Raw genomic sequence first — 25,401 nt, 5'->3', positions numbered from 1 at the left:
TGTTAACTTGAAGTTTTGTATTTTTTTGACACTTTAAGTCTTTGATGGTCGTGTGGAGGCTGCCTCAGTTTCAGCCAAGATTTTTTTTCACTTCAATGCTGTTTTGACAATCAATGTCCGGTTCAGAGTGACAACCTTGGTTCAGAGTGGCAGCCATGCATGCCGTAGAGTTTTGTCATTTTGGAAAACAAATGACAGAACTAAAATCTGCACTACACTTGAATTCTTCCAAGTATAAATCCCAGTGCACCATTGAATTCTTCCCAGTATGTTACTTTGAAATATCATTCCTCGGTGGCCAGCAAGCGCCGCCGCTCCGCGAGCTGCATCTCGACCACGATGCACTTGCCGCAGGGGATGGGTGTGACGACCCAATTGTGGTGCGAGGCGAGGTGGTCTCGGAGCGTCGGTGGTGAGCCGAGGAAGATGCAGCCGGGCTTCGGGCAGCAGCAAGGCGCGTGCGCGCACACCAGCTGGTGGTCGCCGGCCAAGCAGTAGGGGACCGAGCGCCGGCAGCTGTAGGCCTCGTTGTTGGGGCACCTGACCTTAGCCGCCAGGACATAGGTGTCCAGCCAGTGGATGTGCTCGTACACGCCGTCGACGCAGGACGCACACTTGGTCGAGCGGCTCGCACCGCAGTCGGCGCATGCCGCATGCTTTGCCAGGCACTGCATCGATCCACACAAGTCAAATGTACCACAGATCGATGATGGATTGAAAACAACAAGAATATGTGAAAGCCAGTGGTGATGGATCAAACAAGATGAACCGATACATTCGTACATGGCACATGGGAGGCTTCAATGGCAAGCAGCAGAGCGGATAGAATTGTGTACTGGCCGTGAGGAGATGAATAAAGCACCGATGACTTACACCATGGTAGCGGATAGAAAATCCGACGGGAACCTAGCAGAAACTGCTACGGCCCCAAGAACGACGTAAACGATGTCATCCGGCATGTTGTCGAAGCTAGCGTCTAATCTGCCGCACATGTGCTTAGGCTGCTCATTGCTATTGGATGAAAACGAGAGAAAATGGGTAAATGGCTATTAAATTGCACAAATCATGTGTGTGTTTTAGGGGCCGACTCCTTTTTTCTTCTTACCATTCAAAACCTTGGCCTAATGCGCAACCATGGATTTTCTCACTTTGCTAGCTGGACGCTGAATAATAAAAACCGACCATACCATGGCAAATTGTTGTTTTGTAACGGACCGTACCGTTCCTCCGTTATCAAATTGGTTCGGAATGTGTGTCTCATTTTGGTTGTCATTTTGGTACGAAATGTGGTAGAAACGTTCCATGGTCAGGTGCGTACGTGTTTTCCTTCCAGCGCATATGCCTTGTTGTTTTGGTATCAAAATGTGGTAGAAATGGTCAGGTGCGTACGTGTTTTCCTTCCAGCGCATATGCCTTGTTGTTTTGGTATCAAAATATGGTAGAAACGTTCCATGGATGTACTTATTTTATTAGGTTTCTTTACAAATGGCTTGTTGTTTTGGTATCAAAAGGGAAGTGAAATTGTCGTCGGCAGCCTATGCCAGCTATGGGATGGTCTCAATAAAAAATAATATTGCAATCATGAATCAAATGGATGGAAGTGATTTGAATATAACGGAGGATCATGGCATGCATGTGTAATGGACTAACACCGTGTGCTCTCTTTGTGCTCCCTGTAGATGATCTAACGGTTGGATTGGTGTGCATAGCTATGCACCATGGTAGCCCACTATTTCCCATATATATATATATATATATATATATATATATATATATATACCAGCACTATTCTGCAACGGGTTGCAGAATAATATTCTGAGCACCGACTTGTACTTTCCTGGACACAAGGTTGAACTTCTTGGATAAGAGGGTTGACCTTTTTGTCAGAACTTACTTGAACTTCCCGTTTTCTTACGAGCTACTGATTACACTACGATTTTTTCAACCATTTGGAGGAAATATGCAAATGATATACCGTTGGATAGATAATGAAAAACCGCAACTTTTTCAGGTTCACAACTTTCACAGATTCAGCACGGTTTAAATTTAATTTTGAAAATACGAAAATGCTTCTATATGGCTAGAAAACGAACTTTTAGCTTGATTTCCGAATCGCTTATCAGAAATGTACAAATGATATACCGTTGGATAGATAATGAAATTGCGCAACTTTTTCATGTTTTACGTTTTTTCAAAATCCCCACAGTTTTTGAACAATTTTGAAAATACCGAAATTTGGACGTACTTAAAAACAAGCGGACGGTAATTTGGATGATTTGTTTCAACCGTTTGTCGGAATGATGCAAATAATATGGCGTTGAAAAGCTATGAACTAGGCGCAACTTTCTTATTCCAATTGTTTTCTCTGATTCCTTACAGTTTAAAAGAACAGTTTGAATTACTGTCCACCCGTTTTATGTGACGGGCACCGAATGATTTTGCCCGCGATTTCCATCCGGTATATTGAAACAATGCAAATGATATACGGTTGGAAAGGTGTCGAAAGGGCACATCTTTTGCGTATCTACCATTTTTTTCCAAATCCAAACGGTTTAAAAGTAATTGTAGAAGTTTTGAAATCATGTTTCTGGTATACATTGCGAGATAATGACTCGAATTTGATGGATTAGATCCATTTATTTGTTGTGAAATGTTGTAGGTAATGAAATTAGACTCATACTCTATCATATAAAGCTTTGGGTGGCAATGGTTGAGTTGGTTAGTAAACAAAACAATGAGATTTTCACAATAGATTTCCGCCTCACAAAAAACAGAGCATTGAACTTCCACCGACATCAGCTTGTACTGCTCGGGCAATGCGGTTGTACTTCTTGATGCTGTTTCACGAAGCTGTTCAGAAAAACTAATAAATTTTATCTTAACACTGTCTACTTCCCGTAGTTACCGCTTGTACTTTCTGCAGTCGCCGCTTGTACTTCTCGGAATCACAGATTGTACTTCCCGCGGATTAGGATTTTTATTTTTTATTTTTTGTGCATTAGGATTTTGTCGGTTTCTTGTACTTCCTATATTAAGTGGTGTACTTCTTATGTCGAATGGTTGTACTTCTCGTAAACAAGTGTTTGAACTTCCTTGTTGGTGGTGGTATTATTTTGTTTTTTCTACATTTAGATTTTGTTTATTTTCTCGTACTTCCTGTATTAAGTGGGTGTACTGCTTATTTAGAATAGTTGTACTTCTCGTAAAAAAATATTAGAACTTCCTTGTGGGTGGTGGTATTATTTTGTTTTTTCTACATTTAGATTTTGTTGGTTTTCTTGTACTTCCTACATTAAGTGGGTGTACTGCCTATGTCAAATGGTTGTACTTCTTGGCGTTGTTTCACGAAAGTGTTCAGTAAAACAACTATAGTTTTCTCGTATAGTGTCCATTTGAGGTCAACGGCCACACAAAATGCTCAGCACAACCACGCGCATCTGAACTTCACGCGACATGTCCTTCTACTTCATGGCTGCATGGTTGTACTTCCCAGAAATGCTTTGATACTAGTGTGTTTTATTAAAACTAAACATGTGTGTTTTGGAATGATAATTTTAGATTGTCCCTATGCTCTATTTAAGTGATTCTGCACTTTCCGGATCTTAAACTTTGAACTTCCCAACAGTTCTACGTGAACTTATGTGGGAATATGTTCTTTGGACACTTTGTAGTTCCTGCAATTACTGTTTGTACTTCATGTAGTATCCGCTTGTACTTCTCGTAATATTGCTTGTACTTCCTCGCGAATGATAGGATTATTTTAATTTTTCTACATTTGATTTTTCAGTTTTCTTGTATTTCCTATAGTAGGTGGGTGTACTTCCTCGCGGGTGACGATTTTTTTTTGTCTTTTCAACATTTGGATTTTGTCGGTTTCTTGTATTTTCAATAAGTGCATGTACTGCTCCTCTCGAATGGTTGTGCTTCTCATCGTCAAGTATTTGAACTTCCTCGCAGATGACATGATTATTTTTGTACATTGTTGGTTTTCTTGTAATTCCTATATTAAGTGAGTGTATTGTTCGTGTCGAATGGTTGTACCTCAGCAATAAGTATTTGAACTTCAAAATTTTGAAACACACCTATGTACACATCTCAAAGACCTTTGTCACTGACCGTGGTCGGCTAGTGCACGTGCTCTACTTCTTTCTTTTATCCCCTCTCCATGTTTTCTGGCTGAGTTTATTTTTTTAAAAAAACTTGAACTATTACCGACAAAAATGGTTGTACTGACGAAACTAGAACGCCTGAACTACCCAGAATATAATGGTTAGTTCGCATTTCCTAACTTCACTATAGGGGATCGGAGATAGTATTTTTTATGCACCAGAGGTTGCGTGCTTCTCCACATTTATTAATATACTTCCCTTGAATCAAATATGTACTGCTGAAAAATATCAAACTGATCTTTTTTTCACATTCTAGACAAAAGTGTGCTTAAATTGATCAGAGGCATCGCCTGTTCGAAATCACAAGGAAAGAAACTGCATGTCTTATCTCAGTCCAGCATCGACAAAGCATATTGTGGGCATCAAACAACTGTTCTCTCATGCGTAGTCATTCTCTCGTGCGTAGAAAATGCAAAAGCAAAAAAAATAACATTGGCTTTTTTTTTGACCTTAAACAACATTGGCTGCATCAGAGACGAAATCCTTGTCGCCTCTCACTGGAAATTTGAAAGAGGAACGGAGGGACTCCGTGGTCGGCGCCGCCGGAAGTAGGGGCTGCCTCTAGATAGTCAGTGGCTTCACGGTGGTGGTGGGAGGGCAGGGGACAAGAGGCACTAGGCTACGGTGGCCCAGGTCACCGGGGAACAAGGCTGCGGTGAAACCTGGAACGGCAGGGCGCAGCGCACCTGTAGCGGCGGGGGTCCCGGAGCAGAGGAGTTGTGACGAGGTGGAGGGGAGCCACCCGGTCGACGGCGGCCAGGTGCAGGTGGCCGTGGAGCCCACTCTGGCCACGACTGGGAACCGCAACAGCGGAGCTCACCGGGGGATCTCACCGGCATCAATCGCTGGTCATGTGACGAGGTTGAGGAGACAAGGCGGCGGCGCAGTTGCAGGGGAACTCGTTCACAACAACGGCGGGGCTGAATCTGGGAGGTTCCGGACGGCGCGGCGGCGGCCTGGTGGCTAGGGACCGGCAGGCCACGGGACCTTAGGCAGGCGGATGGATCGAGGCAGCGGGGCGCGGACTTCTTTGTGGCGGCGCGCGAGCGGGCTACCCAAAGGCGGCGCGCGAGGGAACGGAGGACCCGCTGCTAGAAGGAACCGGCGATGTCCTGGCCGGCGGTGGGAGCTGGGGCGACGGCGTCCTGGCCGGCGTGCGGGCTGGGAGTGGGGGCCGACGTGGGGGAGTGGAGGCGACTGGTCAACGAGCGTGGGGGCGACGTGGGGGAGTCTGGCCAGTTTGTTTTTTCCCGGATCGATCGCCTCCTATATAGGGTCCAGTGGTGCTCAGAATATTATTCTGATCACCGGTTGCAAAATAGTGCAACCCTATATATATATATATATATATATATATATATATATATATATATATATATATATATATATATATATATATATAAATGAATGGTTGCTCTAACCTCCTCAAGGAGGAAGAAAGGATTTATACAGTCCAAGGGAGAAAAATTAGCCGTTTGGGAAATCTCTGCGAGTCGGTCCGGTGGAAAACCGCCAGAGCTGAGCTCCATGGTGAACCCAACAGCGTATGGACCGGTAAGCCGGTTCACCCGCTGAAATTGAGAACAAGCACATGATGTTGGGCCAACCAAGTTGGTAGGGCGGGTCAATGTGATCCGTTCGGTGGGGCAGGGCGGGCCGTAACCGGAGATAGTGCCGCACCCACAATTAGCCGTTAGGCTAGCTCCAAACAACCTCTCAGAATACCACATCGGCACACATTGGCACACATATCGGCAACCCAAAGAATGGTTCGGCGGGGAGCCCGGTGGAACCGATTTCACTCAGGATTCCTAAAATGCATTTTCTCCTTGAAATATGCTCTCGAGCTCCGATTAGGATGAAACCAATTTTGTTGCAAAGATAACAACAAATATATAGAACCCAACAAAAATGTCCAAACTCTAAAATACAATAGAAGATGCATATTAATTCCATTTTGATGAACTTTGGCTCATTGAAAAGCTAGCAACAATCCCAAGAACCTCACACAGAGAAACAACACGAAGAATCAAGAATAAGGGGATGAAAAGTATGCAAAGTATTGAGCTCCCTAAGAAATTGTGATCAAGTTACCCAATTGAAATCTCCTCTTGGTAGTGGGGCTACCTATCCTATAACCCGGTCTTCCAACAACCACCTTGAGATCGACCCGTAAAAGGGAAACCTAGCAAAGCCATACCTTTTGCTTGTGCATCCCACTTGATCTTGATGACAACGATTCAAGCTTCATTCAAGATGGAATGCTTCACTTGATAATTGTTGTTTCGTGAATACTCATAATTTTCTCTCACATACACAACTATGGGATAGCTTCATTAAGTAACATCTTCACATGTCCATTATCACCAAATGGGAAAGCTTTAGGCATGTAATCTTGTTTAGATTTTCATCTTGAACTTATGCTTCTCAACTTTGTATATTCTCATGCTCTATCACAATATCTTGAGGTACATAAAGAATTCTTAACTTGATTGCACGTTGTAAATCTTAGTCAACCACAGATCAACTCATGAATCTATCATGACACCGTCTTAGAGACATACCTTGAATTCTTCTCTTAAAATCAAAGTCTCGAGACCTTGATCATTCATTGCTTAACACATAAGCTAGAGAATGGATAAATTGAGTTCCACATAAGAATTCTATCTTCATTTATTATTCTTGATCATATCATCATATTCTTGTCTTCAAATAGATGATCTTGATGCCAAGACTCAAGGTATATATTTAACATCATGGCATCCATACTTGAATCAAACACATGGTCTTCAAGAAATACTTGTGGAACTTTCCTTCATATAAAACTAAATGAAAATATTAGTACATAAGGATTTCCACTAATTACCAAAACCACACATAGTGGCAATGTAGTCTTACAGTGATGGGTCATGCACCATGCTATGTTAGCATGCAGTATTTTTTATACCGTGCAACATCAGGAGGATCGTATTGAGTAATTAGGTCACATGTTTACCAATAGAAACACATGTTCAGAGTATGATGTAGTGCGTCCGAGCGGTGCATCCCTCCTTCTCGTCTGATCCCTCAAAAATCTCCTTGTAGATCACAACCACTTCTTATGAACATCACACATGCGACACCTCTACATAATCCATCCATTCAAGTAGGAATGTTGGGAGGCGGAATGCTATATCTATTCGTACAACTTGGAAGGTGGTGATTGCTAGGAGTTCCAACACTTGGAATATATGACTGTAACCTATAGGTCATGGATGCCTCCACACTATATAGGCATTTGCATGGATGCATAACACTTCTGGTCTCATCAAACCCTAATCCAAGTAATGCGCAAATTCGGTCCAAGTAAGACTCGTATCTTAATATATACACCTAGAGTCCAACCCAAGTAGGGTTGACTCACTCATATCATATCCAGTCGAGTTTAGTTTCCCTTAAGTATGTGCAACCCAGTTGGTTCAATGTCAGTCTCGGTTTATCAGACACGCACGTAGTTTAAGACAAAGTTTAACCATTAATTTGGTCAACAAAATATAAATTATATGTCTGCAAAATCTATACCAGTAGATTTGTATTCAAAAAAGGTTTCGAATAATATAACTTTTTAAACATATATTTCATATTTAATTGATCAAAATAATGGTCAACTAATTTTTTGAAAAACGTGGGTGCTTGTTAAACTGAAACGGAAAAAGTAGTTGGTAGATGCTCCTATAGTAGCGCAAGCCAACTACCTAGTGACTTAAATTCAGCCTGACGGACCTTGACACTATGTCATATGTGCATTTATTTTGTCTCACAGTGTATGGTGTCATGTTCAAGGCGAGTTATAGTCCTCCTTGTTAGTAGCTCGACCTATACTACTCAGGCATTTGATAGGGCCCCAAAAATACCTCTCTGAGTTGGAGGAGCAAATATCATCTCGATCAACCACGCCACACAACTTGCTTCTCGACTAACCCGATGTATACCTTTATAATTAGCATATGAAGTTACATTTGATAGATCCTAAGTAACTCGTTTCACAATTCAGGTCATGCAAATACCTCAGGTCTAGGATTGGCTTATACTTTGTACTTGAGACTTACAAATGATAGTAGTTCATTGTGTCTCAAAGTGGGTCTTCTCCACCCGGTAATTTTCACCATCTAGGTCAATACTATTGGATTGGCATCTCCATGTCCATGACTTTCAGAACGGAGCGATCAGCCAAGTCATATACAAATATAAGTATATATGGTTGGAAAAAAAGTATATATGTCTCCATTATCATATCAACTAAGGGTCAATAGAACAATCATCATACAATATATAGTTTCACAACCAAGTCAGATACTTGGTTGTACATATCATTGATGACGCTCAAGGAAAATATTTAAATATAAAATTCATATAAATACAATGGGAGTATCATAATCACATGTTTATCTTTATGGCAACACTTAGAAAATAAGCAACAACTTCAGCAAGATTACACACTTGAGCTTTATGCCATTTGTACCATCAAACATGTCCATTTTCATTTCATGTATGGCATAAAGAAAGTAAAGGGTATCTTCTTGCACTTTTTTGTAAAATGAAAGTAGGTAATGGTAGGTGAAACCAGGTTCTTACATGATTTCTTGATATAAGATAATAAACTATGTGTTAATTTTTCTAGGCTTTATAGTATGACTCGTATTATAAATATAGGTTTTTTTCAAAGTGGGGGAGCCTTAACCTCTGCATCAAAGCGATGCATACAACTTTTATTTAATCTTTAAACAACATGGATCTGTCAAGATCATACATCACAAAACCCAAAGCCAACACTCAACACCTAGAAACCCGATAATGGGTGAAGTAACATGTCTCCAGAGCTGCCCTAAAAAACAGAAACAAACTCCCCACCAACTTAAAACCAGGGGCATCCCTGACTCACCCTATGGTGAAAATAGGATCTCACAACTAGTTTAGCAGACCCTTGGCGTGCCTTATACAATCGCTTCAGAAGTCGTCACCACCATTGAACCACTGGTTCATCTTCAGGGCATAGATCTGCATAGCCCTTGTCAGACCTGTTGTTAACGCCCCTATGAAAGATATGTCGTGCATAGCACCTGCCGAATAGGCATGACACCTAGTGTAGCACCTGTCAGCTATGCATGACTTGACATCTCCGCCTCCAGCCACTTGGATATGCAAATATAGGTGTCTTCAAAACTTTTTTTTTTTTGAAGATTTGGGGTGGGGTGATTTAGAAGCAATCTTTAGAGCTGAGATAACTGAGACATGACACAAACTCCTAGAAATATAAACAACAAAGAAACATGACGTAACATTTTTAAACATGACAAGTTTCAAAAAAAATGTCAAGAATCTCAAAGCACCGGGTCATGTCAGATATATGCATGGTTTCTCCCATGCATGATAGAAAATCAACCTTCGTAGTGAGGTGCTTACAGATGTAGAGGATATATGTTGATGGACCTTTAATAAATCTTGGAATTTTTTATTTTATACTACGATTGGTAACTTGTCCTTCTAAGGAACTTTTGTTTCTCAAAGGACCTTCCAGAAGTGAAATCTTTCTTTGCGTTGCTTCACGCAGTATTATGCTTACTAAAGATGTTTTTTTCCTGCATTGGGATTGAAAAGACGGTCTGAAACGTAGGTTCTATGATAGTAGGTTTCGCATATCCAAGAGCTTTTTTTGTCCAATTTCTCAGTATCTAAGTTTGTATGGAGAAATTTAATGTGTCTTCTAATTTGATTTATACTCTTGTTATTTTGCTGAGCTTCCTATGTGGTTAAGAAAAATTCTTGTAAAAGCCAGAATGATAGTATCATTAGAGGTTTCGGTTCTCGGAATATTTCTTACTCCATTGGCGTAGTGCTGCAGGACAATGTAAATGTTTTTTTTTTTCAAAACTCACATATGCTGCCATTTTGGACTGGTCTTCAGAGACAGGGTCTTTGAAGGATATGTGCTTGTTTGATTTTTTTAACAAGATCACTGGAAGAGCCAAAAACCACATTTCGTTTTCCTTTGTGTTCTGGCGATTTTTTTTTAAATAATACGTTTTAATTATTTAACTGCAGGACTATCACACGTTTTCAAAAAAATTCCAAAAGTGTGACTCTGTCGGCATGCAGCAGACCGATCGGACAGGAGCAGGCCGATCGAACGGCAGCAGACCGATTGCAGGCCCTGCGGTGGCCGACCAGGGGCACAGCATCCCGTCGGAGAGCTGCAGTCCGATCGGACGGGAGCAACCAAACTGTTGCATGCATGCGTCGCTCGATCCGGGCACGCGAAGGCGCCCTCGCCCGGCCACGCGCAGACCGGCGCAGATTCTCTAACCTGCAACTAGCAAGTCAGAGGCTGTCTTGGGCACGCCCGATGCCGTCCGTTCAATATCGCCTGGGTGCTGCTTTCTTCTGCTCTATCAACGCACACTAGCCAGGCCAGCCCACATAAACTCATTCGGGAGTAAAGCTAGGCCAGCTTGGAAGGGACACGAGAATAGATAAAAATGCAATTTTGAGTCCATGTGCATATGCTCCTGCCACAGTAAAAAAACAATTTAAATTATAAAAAAAATCTGGTCAAAAATTTCGCGCATACATATTGGCATTCTATGTGCACACGTCAAGTTTTGCGGACAATCGACTTTTTTGTGTCTCGTGCAAAATAGACAAAGAAAATGTCTCATGAAGAGTATTTTTAGGGCATCTTCAAGAGGTCGACACATATCGGACGTCCAAGTGGTCACGTGCGTTCCTTTATGTCGGCCTAAGGGCATCTCCAGCGGCGCGACGCAAACGGACGCTCAGCGACCGTTTTCGTCCGTCGTGACCGAAAATACGTCTGGCATCACTTCCAGCGGGGCGACACAAAGTCACCGGACCGTCCGCGGAGACGCAAACATGGCCCAAATATGCGCCTCGGATGCGTCTATTTATATGTTACCATGATTTTTCAGGGTCATCTGACTGCAGACTTACATGATGAAGTCGCTCGGTACACACGTCAAGTGTCCAGTGCGCCCCTTCTGTAGCGTGACCAACATGTGTCCTTGTTGAGGCGTCTCGAGGACAAGCTACGCGGGATATACTCGGCTATCACGTGCAGCCGTAGTTGCGACGTCGTTCAGCGCCACCTCCTTCCACCGCGACCCTCCACACAACAGCAGCCACGGCAACATCTCACACCGACCGCGACACCCAGACCACCACCTCCTGACCGGGCAGGAGGTTCGTCGTGGCAGCAGCACACTCCTTCCGTCGACGACTTTCGCACCAAGACCACGGATCACGACCACGTCTCACACCGACGCCGACACCCAAACCACCACCTCCTAACCAGGCAGAGGTTCGTCGTGGCAGCAGACACTCCTTCCGTCGACAACTTTCGGTACCAGCAACATGGATTGTTCGACGACTATCGCGCAAGAATCGCTTTCGACCAGTGGCAGCAGCAGCAGGCCCCTTTCATGGGAGGAGCAGGATACACGCAGGGCATGTATTGTTCTAGCTATTGTGTTCCATATAGACTATACTCCACATAGTTTGACATCACTTATGTTTCGTGGCACAGGATACACACACTGCATCCAATCCTTCATGGGGAGCTAGTGATCAGGATCCTGAGCACATGGAGTATTACAACACGCAGCAGAACTATGTCGGTATGCAGACTCCTCCACCAGAGCCCACACAGGATACGCAGTACGACCCCAAGTCCGGGTCCCGAATCCTGCTCGCATCACCGAGGCCCGGACATGTTCGGTTGGACACCCCGTGCTACGCCGCCCCCACGAAACCCCAGACGCCGTCCATAGTCTCAGATATTCTGACATTTATGTATGAATCATCTATGTATCAGACATTATGTACGAACTATGTATGAGTACCTTTAGCTACATCCCTGCTAACTCTAAGCGTACTTCAAACAAAACCATCCATGCAAATAATCGGATGGTAGCAAGAGGCCAATTGGTCTGTAGTTGTCCAGTTGGTCAACTACTGACCAACGAGTCAGGTGATTTTATGTGCCGCACCGGCCGACACCCACTCGGTGTGCTCCTGTCCGATCGGCCTGCGGCAGTCCGACCGAGTCACAGTTTTGTAATTTTTTGAAAACGTGTGATAGTCATGCAATTAAATAATTAAATCGTATTATTTTTAAAAAAAATCGCTGTGTTCTGTGCAGCTGGTTTTGTAATCTAGTTGAGATCTGGCAATTGCTGATTGAATTCCTGGCCACGTTGCTTTTATTTTTTCCTTGTAATAATTCTGAAAACCTCAGAGAAATACTCGGGAACTGCTATACGCCGACCTGGTCGGCGCGTGGGGGTGCCGCACACCCCCAGCGACCAGGTCGGGTAGTTTGGGCCGCGGCCCATTAGCTTAGGTACAATTTTTTTTCTTTTTTTTCTTCTTCTCTTTCTTCTGTTTTTTTTTGTTATTAATATTTTTCTTTTTCAAAATCTAATTTTTTTATGAAATTATTTTTCAAGATTTTTTTCAAAATATGAACATTTTTTAATTCAATAGTTTAAAATTAGAAAGATTTTATATTTTGAATATTTTTCAAAAATTATATTTTTCAAAATTTGAACATTTTGCACGTTTGAACGGTTTTTTAATTTGAACATTTTTCATGTTTGAACAAATTTCAAGTTTGAACGATTTTTAAATTTGAACATTTTTCATGTTTGAACGATTTTTAAATTTGTACGGTTTTCAAATTTTGAATGATTTTTTATATTTGAACTTTTTTTAATTTAATTTTTTAAAATATTTCTATTTTTCGAATCTGAAAAATAAAAGTAAAAACAAAGGAAACAGAAAAAACTAAAGAAAAACGAAAACAGAAAAAAGAAAAAAAGAAAACAGGAAAAAAAGAAACAGAAAATAAGAAACAAAAAAGAAAAGAAAAATCGAAAAAGGAGGCAGCCCGCATCTAACTGGACCAGCCCGTACCGCGCAGTACGCACCGACCTGATCGGTGTATAGGGTTTGCCGAAATACTCTGCTTACCAGTTTCATTGATGAAACGAAATTGGGCCCCTTTCCTATTTAGAAAGGATGATTAGACCCAAGTGGAAGCCCAATAGCTAGATGGAACAAGGCTACCAATTTTCAGCCCACTACTAGTTTCTCCCTCGGCCCATGATTATCCCATCTGGGTGGCTGCCCAGGATAACAAGCCTCCGCGCGCCACGTAGCACATTCTGCAGCCTCAGCTCAGCTCACACTCCTCACCTCAAACACACTCAGCTCGACCTCCTCCCATGAGAGGCGCCCCTTCCTCTCCATGGCCTCCTCCTCCCTCCTGCCCCCGGCCACCTTCGCCAAAAAGCACCATGCGCTCCTCCACCCGAACGGTGCTGCCAAGCACCGGCTGATCAGGTGCGGTTCAGCGGCGTCCAGCGACGGCGTCCCGGACGAGCTCCTCAGAAGCGCGCTGCAGCTGAGCAAGCCCGGTCCGCCGGTGGCGACGGTGGTAAGCGACACGGGCACCGATGGCTGGGGAGATCTTCTAAACGAGTTCAAGAACGCGCTCCAAGCTGACTCGTCCGACCCGGCGGCCAGCGACGCGACGTCCATCGCCGGCGGTGGCGCGGCTGTCCCAGACGAGCTCCTGAGCTCGCCTCTGGCCAGCGACGCGACCAATGCAGCCGCAGCGGTCGGCGTACCGGACGAGGTCCTGGCGAGCGGGGCCGACCCGTCCGGCGGCCTGCTTAACCCAGGCGACGTGGCGACCAACGCCGTGGACGCCATCCCCGACGAGCTCCTGGGCGCGCTGCACCTGGACGCGTCGAACCCCGCCGTACGCTTGGCCGGCGGCGCGCTGTCCGGGCTGGAGGAGCTGACGGCGGGGCTGACGGAGCCGGAGCGGTGGGCGCTGTTCGGGTTCGTGGCGGTGACGTGGCTGTACCTGACGGCGCGGCCCGGGGTTCTGGGCGGCGCCGTGGACACGTACCTGCTGGCGCCGCTGCAGCTGGCGGTGGACAGCGTGCTGGGGCGGCGGAGCTTGAAGATGACCGACTTCGTGGTGGGCGAGCGCATCGGGGAGGGGTCGTTCGGGGTGGTGTACGCCGGCGCCGTCGTGCCCAGGGGCGGCCCCGTGGTCGAGGAGAGGGTGGGCAAGGCCAAGACCAAGCTCCAGCTCGACGACAGGTACAAGCAGAAGGTCATACTCAAGAAGGTGAGGCTCTCGTAACACGTTTGCGAGTTCAGGTCCTGGATTGCTGCGCTGGAATGAATGGTGGATTCTGACGATGGATGAATGCATTTTCGTGTTTCAGATAAAGATTGGGACGACTGGAGCCAAAGAGTGCGGCGACTACGAGGAGTGGTTCAACTACCGGATGGCGAGGGCGGCGCCGGAGTCGTGCGCGGATTTCATGGGGAGCTTCGTCGCCGACAAGACCAAGTCGGAGTTCGTCAAGGGCGGCAAATGGCTCGTGTGGAAGTTCGAGGTATGTGTCTTGTTAACATGATTCTGATATCTGAGGATTACCACGAAAGGTCGGGAAAGTTCAGAAAAAGAAACTCGGGAAATGGTCGGTGATTCCTAGTTTGCCAAAATGTAAAAATAAGCAAAAAAAGATGGAAACAAAACAAAAAATTGGCCCATACAGGTCTCGAACCTGTGACCTTCGCGTTATTAGCACGACGCTCTAACCAGCTGAGCTAATAGGCAATTGTTGTATACGATGAGAAGTTTGTCCAATTATTCTCATGAGTTCCGAGTTCATGAGAAATGTTCAAATATTTTATTATAAATTTGTTTTTTTTTGGTACATATCAGAAATGCCACGATCATAATAGTGTAATGGGATGATTTGGATATTCAAATGGACAAGTAAAACACATGATAACAGAGTGTGCAGCTGCGAGGTACACAGTGTGCAATCGCCATGAACCGAACTACCGAAGTATCGAACTCTGTGGCGATCGGTATGAAACACACGCGTCCACGGTTGCGCGCTGCGACATTTGAACATTTTCCCTTCTCCTTCACCTGCAGGGCGACCGGACGCTGGCCAACTACGTGACGGACCGCAACTTCCCGTCGAACATGGAGACGCTCATGTTCGGGCGGGCACTGCGGGGCGTGGACTCGCTCACCAGCGGCGCGCTGGTGGTGAAGCAGGTGATGCGGCAGCTCGTCACCTCCCTCCGCCGCATCCACGACACCGGCATCGTGCACCGCGACATCAAGCCCTCCAACCTCGTCGTCACCCGCCGCGGCCAGGTGAAGCTCATCGACTTCGGCGCCGCCACCGACCTCCGCATCGGCAAGAACTACGTGCCCGACCGCACCCTGCTCGACCCGGACTACTGCCCGCCCGAGCTCTACGTCCTCCCCGAGGAGACCCCCACGCCGCCCGCCGAGCCCATCGCCGCCATCCTCTCCCCGATCCTCTGGCAGCTCAACAGCCCCGACCTCTTCGACATGTACTCCGCGGGCATCGTGCTCATGCAGATGGCCACGCCGGGGCTCAGGTCGCCGTCCGGGCTCAAGAACTTCAACTCAGAGCTCAAGGCCGCCGGGTACGACCTCAACAGGTGGCGGGAGACCACGCGCCGGAGACCCGACCTGCAGATCCTCGACCTCGACTCCGGGAGAGGATGGGACCTCGCCACCAAGCTCCTCGCACAGCGCGAGCAGGGACGGCTCTCCGCCGCCGCGGCGCTCCGACACCCGTATTTCCTGCTCGGTGGAGATCGGGCCGCCGCCATCCTGTCAAAGCTGCAGCTCAGCAAATAATATACTAGGCTACTACATTCAAAACCCTGCATATATACACTTATATATAGATGTGCATTGCCAAATTATCTTTCTGTCATATAGGCTACTGCATTCAAAAACCTGGCTCCTGACATGAGATGATGCAAGATCGATCACCAATGGTGGCATTGGCATTTTTGTTGTACAGTCAGTCATGATTCATGAGAGGGAATGTACACAAGGCATCTGCTGTCAATCAGTACATTGTCTCGTATTTGTCGTTCATATGATCAGTGCGATGCAAAGTTACAGATGCTGGCTAACTTACTTTACTGCTGAATGTGGACTCAACACTACCAAGAAATCCTACTTCTGCTGGTCAGTTTCTCAAGCCTAAGTATGTCGCTGAACAGGCACTTGCAGCTGGATGTTTCCAGCCAATGGAGTATTTCCGAAACTCTATCGACTGGCACGTCAGGTGATTCTATCCTGGAAAGACTGTTTACACATGGCTTCTTCGCCTGGCCGGCAATACGGGTCGAACTTCTGCTCCAGATCTGTCTGGTTGCCCCCCACCAGCTTATCGATCTCCTTCTTATCTCTCAGGAAGATGAATGTCGGTGTGGCCCGTACGTCGAATTCAGTGACTAGTTCCTGATGAAATGTATCCAAATGGCATTTAGTTTCAGCATTTTTTTTCAAAGTCCAAATAACAAATCGCTAAGATTTCTGTACCGGAAGTTCGTCTACATCCACAGACACGAAAACAAGATCTGAATGCTTCAAGGAAAGTTCCGCGTATACAGGAGCAGCAATCCTACACGGGCCGCACCATACTGCGCTGAATTTTACAACAAGCTGCGCAGATGAAGATTTCCAACTTGGTTAACCAAAAACAGAATTAGAAACTGGAAAATCACATGTACCTATCGTGTGTCCAAAGTATGAGTTAAGTTGTACCACCCTTTGATTATAACTAGTCATGTAGGAGACTTACTGTTTTACCGCTTTCACTTGCATCTTCCAATTTCTTTTCCCAACTCTTTAGGTCAGGTATAATCGTCACATTTCCTGAGCTGTAGTCTAGGTGTTCCTCATCGTCTATAGGATTCTGCAAACGGAAGCATAACAACAAATGTTATTAATGTGTAACTCGATAAATGGCCTGCGTTGAGTGTTTGTGTCACTTTTAGCACATGCATTTTGTAGCATGACAAACACCGCAAATACACTAAGGATGCTAATGACTAAATAATGTGTTCTCATTGATTCAGTGGTTAAAGTTGCTCATTGTAAATGCAATTTATGCATGTAGGAAAACACTCACACTGCCACAGCATCCCATTGGTTCGAGCTAATTTGTCAGGATGTCTGAACTCCCGGACTCTGCAGGTTGGGGAAACAATAAGGTATATAACTTTCAGTGCTGATCTTCACATTTTCAGCGACCTAATAATAAGAGCAATAGCTAGCATATCATAACATGATACAAATAGATCCCAAAAAAAAATTGAAACAATGCTAAAGGCCGTAGAGAGAAGATAGAAGTGAATAATAAAAGATCGTTCTGTTTGTTTTACAAATATTTGAAACTGATTTGATGACCTCAGCAAGTCAAGACCACGGCAAATTCAATAGGAACAAAAGAAGTTGTCTGTGCGATTATGAATCTTGCTCATCATATTGATATGATTCAGGACGCATGAAATTCAATAGCACAATGATAATCCTACAGTATCTTCCTTTTAGAATGAGATAGGATCACTTGAAATTAGAAAGGAAACTTTCTATAACAAATTGATCATCTGAACACCGGCGAAAAGAACTTTTGCTGAGCAAATAATCCCAGGAAAACAGCATGCCGCCACATCCCATTCCCACACAACCTAGATTGTAGAATCCAGATGCTATGTTGTGGCGGGCAAATGGCACTCGCAAGGTGAAGGCATGCTTACATTGTTGAGAGGCAGAATTGAAAGGATAACGCAAGAACGTACCTCTGGGAGGCCAAGAAATACGTTCCCCCTCCCAACGGGATCCAACAGAAGAATTCAGATTTCCCCGGCAAGGAAGCGCGCGCTGGCTGCCGTCCGCGGCAAGCCCACCCCGGCGGCCGGCGGGGGGCTCGGGGAGAAGCAGGTGGCGCCGGACGGAAGTGCCCTTGCCGTTAATAGCAGCAAAAACCGTGAAAACAGGGGTGTGGCCACAGGAAATCTGCGAATAGCCCAAGGAGAGGGAGCGGCTGGGAAAGGGGTTCGTACACACGCCAGCAGCGCGAGAGAGAGAGAGAAGGCGAGAGCCTCCATGTCCAAAATTAGATTTTGTATCGAGAAGTCTGCTGGTGGCAAAGCATTCACCGCCATTTTAGGCCTCCGAGATGTACCAAACCATATACAAGCAGCCTCTTTGCTACGCGCGCAGCACAGCCTGTGCGAGGCCGTAACACGGCGGTGCTAGCGGCGGCGGCACCAGAGCGCGGTGTCTCTTCTGCCGTTGCGGGAAGCATGTGGGACTCTTTGATTCTACGGTTTACTGGCTGATTTCAGCTTAGTTCAGACTCTCTCTGCTCTAAAATAATTGGCACAATTTTATCTAGATATGGAGGCTACCAAGTATTCCCTCCATTCTACTTCCTCCGAATTAAGGAATAAGACATTCTCATTTTACGTGATTTTTGTTTGACCAAGAGTTGATTCAAATATATAAAAATTATTTGTATGAAATTAGCATCATTAGAAAGTGTTTTTCAATATAAATCTAATGATACTAATTACATACTACCTCCATCCCAAGGCTTAAACCTTATATTTTTTTGGAAAAGTCAAAGCGAGTAAAGTTTGACCAAAATTTTAGAATAATCTATCAATAAATATGATATTTTGTAGATAGAACATGAAAATATATTTCATTATCTATCTAATAATATTAATTTTGTGTTTCACATGTTAATATTTTTTTCTAAAAACTTAGTCAAACTTAATATAGTTTGACTTTCTGAAAAAAAAATATAGGCATTAATTCTTTGAATGGAGGTAGTATAATATAATCAAGATTTTTTTGCTCAATTTTTATGATCAAAGTTCATCTTAGAATACACATGTATCTTATTCCTTGGAACGGAGGTAGTATAATGTAAGCCAGTTTAGCAAACTATTTTAGTATCGATACAAAATTGGATGTAAAGATTGGAAGAATTCCTAAAATCTCCTGCTCTTTCAAACAATTTATTCAAGATGTTTATTTGATTGCACCGTAGAAGAAAGAAATATTCAAGTATTCTTTCTAACAATTGTAGCGTACAGGTACTCTTACGAAACACCATAAAAGTCAAACGAGGCACACCAAACACAAAGATAGTGTAAATCGTTTTGAATCAACGAGGCCCCATTGCTTGCGATTTCCTACTTTCCCAGCAAAGCTATGAGCCCTGTCATTCTGTCAAGATCTGACAACTTCTGAAGCTGCTTAGGGCATGAGCAATGGTGGCATACAAAACTAGCTTCTTCGTGTAAAAAAGTTGTCAGAAGCAACATGGTGAATTTTATCTCTCCAATAGAAGCTACAACTTTAATCAGAAAAAGAGAGAAAGGACCCCACAAATATGACACTATGTATCTCTTTCTCTCTCCAAAAAACATGCTTTTAAGTCTTAAGATCTCACTTCCTGAAGAGGAGGTTGCCTCCTCATCCGAACCTACTTTGGACCACCCGAACCTAGCTAAAGGTGTGAAGCAGTACCTCTAGGGCAGTGCATTGGGCATGCCCTTATACAAAATGCTGAAGTGACTCCAACTTTCATTTTGGAATACTCTACAGACTACAAAAGTAAAAGCTAAGCCCAAAAATATAGCAGCTGATCTTCTGGCATATAGCAATTGCATGTTGCAACTACTACTTTCATGCTCAGCTGCGGACAAGAAAAACTGAATATATACGGATACATAAATATGAGAAGGGACTAATATATAAGCTAAAACCACACAAAAATCTGGACAGGGTCTCGAATGACATGTTTTGATTAACATTTACCAAATTACACCAACACTAGCGAAGGTTGACCCAACAACAAGCATAGGTGCATAGGCTGATAGGCATGCATGTCTGCCAATACTAATGGCAATGATGACAGGCCCGACATCGGCCACAATTAGATCCTTGCGGATCAGATACACACAACCAGCAACAAATTGAAAGAAAACAATGGCCCATAATATTTTCTTGACACGACATGACAGTAGTCCGCGATGCAGGTCTTCAACCCATGGCGTACTTCTGTGTCCAGCTGCGGGCTGTTGTCTCGTACTTTGACCGGTCCGTCTTGTACATATGGGCAATCTCGGGGACAAGAGGGTCATCCGGGTTGGGATCGGTCAGCAGGGAACAGATAGAGAGCAATACCTGTAACATCCAAACATGCAAGAGATCAATAATTGACAGCAGGCTTTTTATAGTGCTCATTTGGAAAAACACAGCGCTGATGCAGGTAAAGTGCAAAACTCAACAACAACAAAATGCACTCCTTTTCGTGTATGGACATCATGTCAACTTTGAAGGGCTAACCCACTGACGGAACAGCTAACTGAAAGAAGTGCAGTTTGTCGGCCATACATAATGGTACCACAGGAAAGGAACATAGAAATCCAATGCGTTAGGGCTAAAAAGGATACTGAAGCCATCCAAGGAAACCACTATTGGCATAAGATACGGTATAGTTTTAACTGAGACGTATGCACACAATGTGAAACAGCAAACACAGACAAATGCGATCATGCAACAATGCAAAAATCCTATTATTAAGTGAAGCAGGAAGGATAAATAACATAAAAATTTCAACACCTTGTTGGAAATCAGAAGCATCCTATCAGCGGTTAAACAACATAAATTAATCTAAATATTGCAGACAAATGCAACCATCCAAGGAAACCACTATTGCCATAAGATACGGTATAGTTTTAGCTGAGACGTATGCATACAATGTGAAACAGCAAACACAGACAAATGCGACCATGCACAAATGCAAAAAGTCCTATTATTAAGTGAAGCAGGAAGGATAAATAACATAAAATTTTCAACACCTTGTTGGAAATCAGAAGCATCCTATTAGCGGTTAAACAACAAAAGTTAATCTAAATATTGCAGATTCTCATAAGGAAAGGGTAAGCATAGCTAGTAGGAACAAACAACATAACGAATTTCAGGAGGTGTATGACAGATTTCAATTAAAAGACAAGTATATAACTGAAGCAACATAACAATCGGTGATAACCAGAGCTGACATCTAAAAGTAATTCATATTTTCAGCAACATATAGAGATATGAAAAAGAGTGAAGCATGTGTACAGATGGAATAACAGAACAGTAACAAGGATTACCTTGGAAATCGTCAAAGCAGGGCTCCACTGCTCCTTAAGAATATCGAGGCATATGCTTCCATTGCTGTTGATATTAGGATGGAAGACCTTTGTCTTGAAAGATACCTACAACAAGAGCATAATGATTGAAATGGCAGAAGCATGGACAAAATTCATATAGTTGAATAAACATGAGAGCAATATAAATAGAATAATGCTTTTAGCAATGTACAGAAAGTATTACAAATGATGCACACAAGCACCATATGGTCCTAGACTCCTAGAATATAGACGAGTACTTTCTAGTGAATGGCTCAAGCAAGTATGTAGGAACACTCCTCGAAGAAGTAAAACACATCCAAGTGGGATTGAGATGAATTAGCATCCTATCAGTTTCTGTTATATGCTATCTAAGTTAGCAACAGAACCAAAAACTTTTTATAGTGCTGTCATACACAATATCAGTGATGTCATTTTAGCATACCCCCTTGTCAGCATCTAGCCCACCTAATGAAAAGTGATCATGCTTTTTTAAGATCAACTGGATAAAGATACAAACAAAATCTTCAGGTATATACCATACACCAAATCAGCAACTTAATTAGTGAATTACAACTTTGAAAGGCGACATGAAGAGAGAAACAGATAGAAAGACTACACAGTTTGTCAGGTTAACAGTATTAACTTAAAGATACTTCTATGGCAGTACATACAAAAACGACACAGATAGTATGATATTGATACCATGAGTAAGACATGGAGAAAAGCATCATCAGGAAAGTGCAAACACCGCCTACCAGGAGTGACGATGTTATTACATAATTAATATCAACAAAAAGATGATTACGAGTGTTACAGCCTTACAGGTGTGGACTAGGCCCAAAAGAGGCCACGCAGAAGGAATGGCAGTGGATACAGATTAATTAGTTGTTTGCTTTGTAAGCAAGTTATACTCTAGAGTTCAGGGACTGAGATTTACATGTCCTAATATTTAGGTATCACGATTTTTACCTTTTAATAGGCCTTCTACTTGTCTATAAATGGGAGGGGGTGAACCATTGAGATTAATTAATTAACCAAGAGAAAACAGAGGTGACAGTTTGTATCTAAACTGAACAGTGTGGCTTCCTTGACAGGCAGGGCAGAAAAAACAAATAGATTTCCAGATTAAAAGTACTACCAAAGATTATGAGAGTAGCCGCAGAGCATGCATATAATGAAAACACAGATTGGATATAATGAGGGCCTGCAAATAAAATGCCGCTCCTAAGTCCCATACCTTTGGGGGCTTGAAGGGGTAATCCGGAGGAAAATGGATGTTCACCAAGAAAACACCGCCGGCATAGGGACTGTCAGGGGGTCCCATAATCGTTGCTTGCCAGTGGAACATGTCCTCACCAGCAGGACCTGAACAATGTACAGACGAAAATTGCAGCCTATGAGCTGGCATGCCGGGGTAACGCGTGAAACAAAATTGCGTTAACGAATATTAGTGTGATCTGGCGAACCTGCACTGCATGACGTGGGAGGATCCTTCTGCAGGTCCTTGAGTTCCTTGAGGATGCGCTTTGACGCCATGCCAACCAACCTACAAGGAGAGAACATGAGCTCTTGCATGCTATGACCACAAAACTGAATACCCATAATATATAATATGACACACGGCCTCATAGTATATAATTCTAAAAATATAACAACTCCAACATCTAGCCATCAGAAACCTATCTAAGGCAGGATCTAGACTAGATGTTCAGCACAGAACTGTAACACATGGATGTTTCAGACTAACATGAACTAAGCGCTCACAATTCTAGCAAGCGGTGAAAGGAATCCAGGCAAAAGCCTGCCCTGCTCGTGAGAGATCACAAACTCGCGACACAATTGCCAGTGGTGTGGAACCCCCGTAACAATTCACACATCTCGGAGATCAATTAAACTTCGGTCACAAGTCATAACAGGACGACCCGACAGGCTGCTGAACGAGTGATCTTCAAAATACTTATATACACGTCTGTTGTATAACAAATAAGAGAACAACTCGCATCTACGCGCGCTGCTATCGAATAACCCACTACATGTGCATATCGCCGAGAACCCGAGCACCTAACAGCCTTGCAACAACGCCCAACCAAACCCAACAACGGCACGCGAGAGGTCAAATCGCCTCCCACCACCCAAATCAAACTCCCGGCACGCAAAACCCATCGAATCGCCGCCACGCCCCCCGCAACGCCGCCAAACCGAACCAGCGCGCAGATCTACCGTCGGCGACCGCGCCCCACCAACCGGCGCGGAACAATTAAACCCGGCGCAATTCTACCTATCGAAAACATCGGGCGGATCCGGATCGGGAGGAGCCGGGGCTTACCCGCGCCGATCTGGACCGGGCCGCGGCGCGGAGAAGCCGAAGGGCGACGGCGAGGGAGGGAGGCGAAGGTTTCACACCTTTTGCAGCGAGAGGTTGGGAACGGCGAGTTTTTTTTTTCGTCCCTCGCTCCGGCCGGGTCCCTCGGTTTGTGCTGTGGTGCGGTGCGAGGACGGGTTTGAAACCAGGCGCCGGGTCCGGGCCGGTATTTATAATTTTCTTCTCGGGTCTGCGTTTGGAACGTTCTCTCTGCTAGTCTACGTTTTAATTTCGTGGTGGAATTTGATTTTGGCAGGGACAGGCAGGGCAGGCAGGCAGGCAGAGGAATCTATTCGCGCCGGTTAACAACTCATGTCAGCTACGCAAACAAGGTTGTTTATAGAGGTAGGGTTCGAGCACAACCAAAGGCAACATAAAAAATATAGTAAAGAGTACTACTTCATAGAGTATATTTTCTATTCGCGAAAGAAAATCATGGAGTATATTTCTATTTTATCTCTGATGAAGTTGGCACATCAAACTTACGGTTCCCGGTCAATTTTAACTCCAGACTTGTTTGGCGCGTAAAATTTGATGCTCTCACATCAATTACGGGTTTTTTTTAGATCAAACAGGGGTCTCCCCCAGCTCCATTTTCATTGAAAAGGAAGCCAAGTCTTTTACAGAAACTAAAAACACCACAAAACGAAAGGAGAAACAGGTTTTTTATGTTGGGGAGATTGGCTGACATCCCAACCAAACTCCGAAATACCAGCAAGCCCAGGAACAATTTTTAAAGCAGTGAGCACACCCTAAAAAACAAACGTTTTAACTAATCCCATTACAAACCAAACATATAGGTAGTAGCATACTAGCACAGCTCCCAAGCTTTTCCTCAGCATTCCTCTGGCATCCTCTTGAGACTACACCACCTTTCTCAGCAGCCGAGTCGATCAGGTGACCACATGAATCTTGTGGGAGTCACCAGGATTGTCCAGGAGGTAGGCCAGCGTTGCCCTGCCATCAAAACTTGAGTTCCAGGAAGAGACCCAGTCGAAGGAGGGACATCTCACCCCACTGGGAGGCAAAGAGGAGCTCTTAAACTGGCTAGCAGCAGGTTTCCTCCAGATTCTAGTTCTTTGAAAGGTTTCAACCAGTCCCGAAGGAGGAAGAGAACCCTTCGCCACACCTGTTTCACATTAATCCAAGTGGTTTTGTTAAACACAAGACTATTTCTATTAAGCCATAGACCCCACAGAACAGCTGAATTAAGAAGCTACATTAAAATGCATGAACTTTTTGTTACAAAGCCATTTTGAAGCAATTGATTCAAAGTTATTAACATGCACTTCAAAAACCTCTTCAAACAAGTTCCAAATAGATCTAGCCACTATACATTCAAACATAAGATGGTGAACTGATTCAAATTCAGAACACATCTCACAGTTCATGGGTTTAGGAATACCTCTAGCCCTCAAATTATCCCTAGTCATGATCTTGTTCTGAGAAAACAACCATAAGAAAATTTGAATCCTAGGAGGTATTTTCAGTTTCCAAACAGCAGGTAGATAAACTGGAGTAACACCTCTAAAAGTAATGATAGCATATAGAGAGCTAGATGAATAAATCTCAGAAGAGGTGTATTGCCAGATCAGCTGATCTTCCTCTTGGGAGAAAGTTATAGTCTTAGCAATCTCTAGGAGCTCAAACCACTGAACCATCATGTCATCAGTGAAGGTTCTCCTAAAAGTACCTCGAATCTCCTGGCCATCCCAGATATCAGAAATGGTTTTGTTCTGTTGGTTAGAAACA

The 25,401-nt window shown here is 44.1% G+C and overlaps 4 protein-coding genes and 1 non-coding gene across 6 annotated transcripts; 1 reads left to right on the top strand and 4 right to left on the bottom strand.

The window, feature by feature from the left end:
* Positions 1 to 284: 284 nt before the first annotated feature.
* Positions 285 to 674, bottom strand: LOC127336280 (E3 ubiquitin-protein ligase SINA-like 10). The gene has a single exon (XM_051363074.1). It carries the CDS (start codon positions 672 to 674, stop codon positions 285 to 287), a length of 390 nt encoding a protein of 129 aa, XP_051219034.1.
* Positions 675 to 13,382: 12,708 nt separating this feature from the next.
* LOC127318963 (serine/threonine-protein kinase STN8, chloroplastic) lies at positions 13,383 to 16,179 on the top strand. Its single transcript, XM_051349283.2, has 3 exons — positions 13,383 to 14,364; positions 14,465 to 14,638; positions 15,190 to 16,179. The coding sequence occupies exons 1-3, from the start codon at positions 13,471 to 13,473 to the stop codon at positions 15,931 to 15,933; spliced, it is 1,812 nt and encodes a 603-aa protein (XP_051205243.1). The 5' UTR covers positions 13,383 to 13,470; the 3' UTR covers positions 15,934 to 16,179.
* On the bottom strand, positions 14,789 to 14,862 carry TRNAI-AAU (transfer RNA isoleucine (anticodon AAU)). The gene has a single exon. It is a non-coding gene; the product is annotated as a tRNA-Ile (tRNA).
* LOC127319005 (thioredoxin H5) lies at positions 16,140 to 18,347 on the bottom strand. The gene is made up of 5 exons (XM_051349286.2): positions 17,892 to 18,347; positions 17,222 to 17,280; positions 16,892 to 17,005; positions 16,630 to 16,752; positions 16,140 to 16,548 (listed from the first exon to the last, which is right to left on the bottom strand). Exons 2-5 carry the CDS (start codon positions 17,237 to 17,239, stop codon positions 16,369 to 16,371), a joined length of 435 nt encoding a protein of 144 aa, XP_051205246.1. The 5' UTR covers positions 17,240 to 17,280; positions 17,892 to 18,347; the 3' UTR covers positions 16,140 to 16,368.
* A 1,536-nt stretch (positions 18,348 to 19,883) lies between these two features.
* Positions 19,884 to 23,849, bottom strand: LOC127318979 (ubiquitin-conjugating enzyme E2-17 kDa-like). 2 transcript variants are annotated; one of them, XM_051349285.1, is made up of 5 exons: positions 23,691 to 23,849; positions 22,754 to 22,833; positions 22,525 to 22,652; positions 21,267 to 21,371; positions 19,884 to 20,292 (listed from the first exon to the last, which is right to left on the bottom strand). In XM_051349285.1, the coding sequence occupies exons 2-5, from the start codon at positions 22,821 to 22,823 to the stop codon at positions 20,149 to 20,151; spliced, it is 447 nt and encodes a 148-aa protein (XP_051205245.1). In that variant the 5' UTR covers positions 22,824 to 22,833; positions 23,691 to 23,849; the 3' UTR covers positions 19,884 to 20,148. The 2 variants fall into 2 exon arrangements, with proteins under 2 accessions (XP_051205245.1, XP_051205244.1); XM_051349284.2 differs by having other exon boundaries at positions 23,614 to 23,750.
* Positions 23,850 to 25,401: the final 1,552 nt, after the last annotated feature.

The sequence above is a fragment of the Lolium perenne genome, chromosome 1, assembly GCF_019359855.2.
Source record: "Lolium perenne isolate Kyuss_39 chromosome 1, Kyuss_2.0, whole genome shotgun sequence".
Lineage (NCBI taxonomy): Eukaryota > Viridiplantae > Streptophyta > Magnoliopsida > Poales > Poaceae > Lolium > Lolium perenne.
This window is presented reverse-complemented; position numbering and strand designations above follow the sequence as displayed.

Coding starts and splice junctions, on each gene's coding strand:
- LOC127336280 (XM_051363074.1), bottom strand. CDS start 674: ATGCAGTGCCTGGCAAAGCATGCGGCATGCGCCGACTGCGGTGCGAGC.
- LOC127318963 (XM_051349283.2), top strand. CDS start 13,471: ATGGCCTCCTCCTCCCTCCTGCCCCCGGCCACCTTCGCCAAAAAGCAC. Junction 14,365..14,464: donor AGAAGGTCATACTCAAGAAG/GTGAGGCTCTCG, acceptor TTCGTGTTTCAG/ATAAAGATTGGGACGACTGG. Junction 14,639..15,189: donor GGCTCGTGTGGAAGTTCGAG/GTATGTGTCTTG, acceptor CTTCACCTGCAG/GGCGACCGGACGCTGGCCAA.
- LOC127319005 (XM_051349286.2), bottom strand. Junction 16,753..16,891: donor CAAGTGAAAGCGGTAAAACA/GTAAGTCTCCTA, acceptor TCATCTGCGCAG/CTTGTTGTAAAATTCAGCGC. Junction 16,549..16,629: donor TGGATGTAGACGAACTTCCG/GTACAGAAATCT, acceptor ACATTTCATCAG/GAACTAGTCACTGAATTCGA.
- LOC127318979 (XM_051349285.1), bottom strand. CDS start 22,823: ATGGCGTCAAAGCGCATCCTCAAGGAACTCAAGGACCTGCAGAAGGAT. Junction 21,372..22,524: donor ACCCCTTCAAGCCCCCAAAG/GTATGGGACTTA, acceptor CTCTTGTTGTAG/GTATCTTTCAAGACAAAGGT. Junction 20,293..21,266: donor CTGCTTTGACGATTTCCAAG/GTAATCCTTGTT, acceptor TGGATGTTACAG/GTATTGCTCTCTATCTGTTC.